This window comes from Dipodomys ordii, unplaced genomic scaffold (assembly GCF_000151885.1).
Source record: "Dipodomys ordii isolate 6190 unplaced genomic scaffold, Dord_2.0 Scaffold174, whole genome shotgun sequence".
In the NCBI taxonomy this organism is placed as follows: domain Eukaryota; kingdom Metazoa; phylum Chordata; class Mammalia; order Rodentia; family Heteromyidae; genus Dipodomys; species Dipodomys ordii.
In genome coordinates, this window is record NW_012267390.1 from 1,075,760 (window position 1) to 1,080,217 (window position 4,458).

The 4,458-nt window shown below is 67.1% G+C and overlaps 1 protein-coding gene across 1 annotated transcript in view; it reads right to left on the reverse strand.

The window, feature by feature from the left end:
* Nucleotides 1-203: 203 nt before the first annotated feature.
* The window catches only part of Gpr35 (G protein-coupled receptor 35), a 5,716-nt gene continuing 1,461 nt past the window's right edge, over nucleotides 204-4,458 (reverse strand). Inside the window, exon 2 of the mRNA XM_013033663.1 lies at nucleotides 204-2,026. Coding sequence (XP_012889117.1) covers nucleotides 1,105-2,016 — 912 coding nt within the window. The 5' untranslated portion in view covers nucleotides 2,017-2,026 and the 3' untranslated portion in view covers nucleotides 204-1,104. The remainder of the gene's footprint in view (nucleotides 2,027-4,458) is intronic.

Sequence of the window (4,458 nt, forward strand, 5' to 3'; positions counted from 1 at the left end):
TCCCAGGGGGACCTTGTGACCCTGAGAGTCCAGCCCTCAGGGCTGCACGGCCTGTACTTATCACACATGGACCGAATACTTGTGCTGCGATACGTCTATTGCCCATCGGGGCAGGAGTCCCCCAGGTCAGGGGTCCCCCGCGGGTCAGGGGTCCCCCGGGGCAGGGGTCCCCCGCGGGGCAGGAGTCCCCCGCGGGTCAGGAGTCCCCCGCGGGTCAGGGGCTGTGCAGACACGGTGGGCTCGTGCCAGGCCAGCTCAGGTAGAAGAGTCAGTGAATGAGCTGAAAGGAGAGGCCCGGAGTCTGGGGACAGCATCCTGGGCGTGCGCTGGGTGGGCCTGTGCCGCGGCGTCTTGTAAACAGCCCTCTGGGCCCAGCTGCCTCTCGGTGTGTGTGTGGTCTGTGACTGCATCCGTGACACCCGTGCTCCAGCAGCAGTGGGCGGGTCACATGAGACAAAATATTTACGCTGGGGCCTTTGGGCAGAAGCTGGCCGCGGCCAGGCCAGGCCCCGGCTCCGCAGCCTATGACCAGCACCGGCCATGCAGGGCGCGAGTGAAGCGGTTCCGCCCTCACCCCACAAAACGAACAGGGCAGCTGAGTGCAGTCGGGCTGTCACGCCACCTGCCACCGGCCGGGAAAGCAGAACCATCACCACGGGAAGCTGACAGGACGGACGGATTCCCTGCGCGCCTTCCTCTGCCCTGGCAGAGGGGCCCCGCCGCGCCCGGCTCCACTCCTGCACAGACAGTCTAGGGGAGCCCTGCAGAGCACGGCCCTCTGAGCCACCTGACCCCCCCCCACAGAGCCCAGGAGACGTGGGGATCCGCAGGACCGACTCTCAGTGGACAGCTTTACTCAGCCTGCAGTAGAGACCCCCCGCCCCCACCACCCACCTGCTGGGGCTGGCAGGAGCGCCACCCTGTCCTGAGTCCTTGGGATTGGCTCTCTCAGCCTCTGTCCTCTGGCCTTGGCTCCACTCTCTTCCCAAGGGAGCAGATGCAACCCCCGGGCCTGGGCTGGGTTGGGGTGCTGGAGAGCACCACAGTCTTTGGTCGGGGCCAGTCTCCCCGGCGGCAGGCGCCCCGGCCCGCGCCGCACACAGGCTAGGTGAGGGTCATACTCTGGGAGTCCTGGCTCTTGTGGGCCTTGCCTCCGGAGGCCACGGGCAGGGAGGACGCGTCCTGGAACTCCTTGGCCATGTAGTAGTAGCAGATGGCATCCAGGCAGCAGTTGGCGTCGGAGAGCTTGCTGGTGATGGAGAAGGTCTGGGAGAAGGCCACCCGGGCCGCACAGGAGGTGGGGCCCAGGGCGGCCTGCGCCGTCAGAGCCACGTGCAGGGGCAGGAAGCAGACCACGAACACCACCAGGTTGGCCCACACCATGCGGGCGGCCTTGCCGGAGGCCCATCCCACGTCGGCGGGCGGCCTCCGGGCCAGCGCGGTCACCACCTGCAGGGAGCAGAAGACCAGCACGGCCAGCGACAGGTAGAAGCCAAGTAAGGAGATCACGGTGCTGCCGAACTGCTGGCGGGCGCGGTTCCGGAAGCAGAAGCCGCCCTCCTGCACGCCCAGGCGCCAGCGCGCCACCAGAGAGCCGAGCACCGCCACCCAGAGGCCCGCGCACACGGCCGCCGCCCGGCGCGGGGAGCGGAGCCCGCGGGCGCGCAGCGGGTGCCTCACCGCCACGTAGCGGTCCACGGAGATGGCCACCACCAGGCTGATGCTCATGTACCTGTTGACCAGGTAGACGGCCTGGGACAGCTGGCAGAGCGGGGTGTCCGACGTGTGGTCCAGGGAGAGCAGCATGAAGGGCAGGGAGCAGAGCAGACAGAGGTCGGCCACAGCCAGGTTGGTCATGTAGATGCGAGTCTCCGTCCACTGCCGCATCCGGCAGCAGAACACCCAGAGTGCCAGCCCGTTGAGCAGCAGGCCCAGCACCAGCAGCGTGGCCGAGTAGGCCAGGAAGACGTAGTTGAGCGAGGAGGACCAGGTGACGTAGTCGCAGGTGTTGTTCATTGTCCTGGGGCTGCAGAAACAACCCAGGGTTAGGTGGGGGTTTAGGAAGGGGTGAGCCCCACCTCACCTCATTCACATCCCAAAGTCACCCTCAGGGCCTCACACCCGCCCTCCCCCTGGACGGTCGGAGAGCCAAGCCTTCTGAGAGGCTGGCAGGCCCAAGAGCCCACAGTGCGGCCACCCTCGCTCCTCGCACCGTTTCCACTCAGAAGGGAGGCGATGTCCACCTCAGCCTGGCGGGGCAGGCTGTGCCCTCCAGAGCTCAGCTGCCCGGCGGGCAGGTCCCGGACAGCCTCAGCCAGCCGGCTGCTGCCCGAGGCCCCAGGCTGGACCAGGGCCGCTGCCCGAGGGGAGCCCGAGGCCCCAGGCTGGGCCCAGAGCCGGCCCAGGCCCGCGATCCTCCCACCCTCCCCCACCCAGGCTGCAGGAGGCCGCTGCCCCCGCTGGCCGCTGCACCCGCTCTGCCTGGCCTTTCTCGGAGGCAGAGCCGGGACGGCAGCAGCAGCGGCCAGAGCTCTGCTGCCCTGGCTCCTCTCCCCTCAGAGCCACAGCTCTCAGACCTGCGGCCTCAGCCCCCTGCACCAGCCGAGGCTCTTCCAAGGCCACTGCCCCAACGCAGACACGGGGCTTCCACAGTCAGGACCACGCTGCCCCTCCAGGCCTGACCCCCTGCTGATCACCCAGGTGTCCTCAGGAGCAGGGCTACCCTCACTGGCCACACTGCCCCTGGCTCCCTGTGGGCAGGGTCTGAGGTCCAGGGCACGGCAGGTGCACAGCATTGGACTGTGGACTCCCGGGCTCACCCCCAGCCAGCCAGCCGCCACCCCTCATGGGGGATGCCTGGACCCCTGGAATCCAGGACAGGGTCACGGAGCCGGCACACTGGCCAGGCCCAGCCCATTCTCTGATGGGCCCAGGATGGGCGTGAAGGTGGAGGTGGGGTCCTGGCTCCCCAGGCCTCCCCTCGCGGCCTCCCTGCTTCGAGGCTGAGGGGGCGGGAGGGGGCTCCATCCTCCTCCCTCCAGGGAGAGGGCTGCGCCCGGGCCGGCAGCATGGTGAGTCCTGGCTCATGTCCTCTACCTTCCCCAGGGAACCTCCAGCCCCCCCCCCAGTCCATTAGGGAAATGGTACAGAGCCAGCTGGAGCCAGAACATTCCAGCTAATTGGATTCTGTCTCTTTAGACTCTGCATCTGTTAAACCCTAATGACACGCGCATCTGCAAGAAGCGCCACGCGCCTGCTCACCCTTGTGGCCTCCGACCCCCCCCCCGGCTCCCCGGCTCACGCTCCTTCTGGAAGGAGTCTGCCTTCTCTCCTGCACCTGCGCGCTCAACCCCGCACTCCAGCCACAGCTACCCAGAAAGCAACACAGACCCCCAGGAACCTTCTGGAAATCCCACAGGAGCCCGGGAGGCTGCCATGCTGGGTAGAATGGCCCTTGGCTCACCTTGGTGAAGGGCTCCACGTCACCAGAGACCCCACTTCCACCCGAGGCCAAAGGAGCTCCCCCACCCCTGGCCCTGCCAGCCTCATCCCTGCCCACCATGCTGGAAGGGCTCAGCCCTGTCTCTGGCTCCATCCCCGGGCCCTCTGTCCCCAGGCCCTCCATCCCCCGGCCCCTGGTGGCACGGGGGGAGGGGGAAGGAGGGGTTTGGGCCCCATTCCTGGCTGTCACTTTCAGGTTGGCCTCAGCACGGCCCAGGATCCTGTGGGAGAAAGTTTAAAGAAAAATCTAATGCAGTCTTTAAAATGTCCCATTGTAGTGAGAGGAACACTGAACTAGGGAAGAGTTCAAACCTGTGATAGCACTCAGCAGCACCACGCCTGGAAAAACCCTGCTCACAGAGCCCTGTCCCCCCAACTCCTCCCCTGCCCAGAGCCCTGTCCCCCCAACTCCTCCCCTGCCCAGAGCCCTGTCCCCCAACCCCTCCCCTGCCCAGAGCCCTGTCCCCCCAACCCCTCCCCTGCCCAGAGCCCTGTGCCCCCAACCCCTCCCCCTGTGTCAGGAAGCCAGAACCCAGGGCCCCACCAGTGCCCCTGGCAAAGGCGTTCTGTGAGGACCTGGAGCCCTGTTGCCTGGGATCGGCAGGCTGCCCTCTCTCCCTGCCTGTCTGCACACAGCCAGTTCTTAAGCTCCCAGAGCTCAGTTTGGAGAAGGGGCCAGGGAGCTCTGGGTTGGGGAAACCAGGACTTGGGGGCCTGTCGCTTCCTGCCCGGGAAGTGTGTGGCTAACAGGGGAAGAGAAGCCAGCACCCCTAGCTGGCCTCTTGTTCACCCCTGCCAAGTCCAGGCTCCACTTTGATTCTGTACTGCGGTCCAGGTGAGAGGTCTGGGGTGGTGGTGAGTCCTCACCAAGCCCCAGCCCCTCCCCAGCCCCCCACGCCCCTGGGGGGGACCCCAGAGCCTCAGCCTCACAGCCCCAGCCCCTCCCCAGCCCCCCAC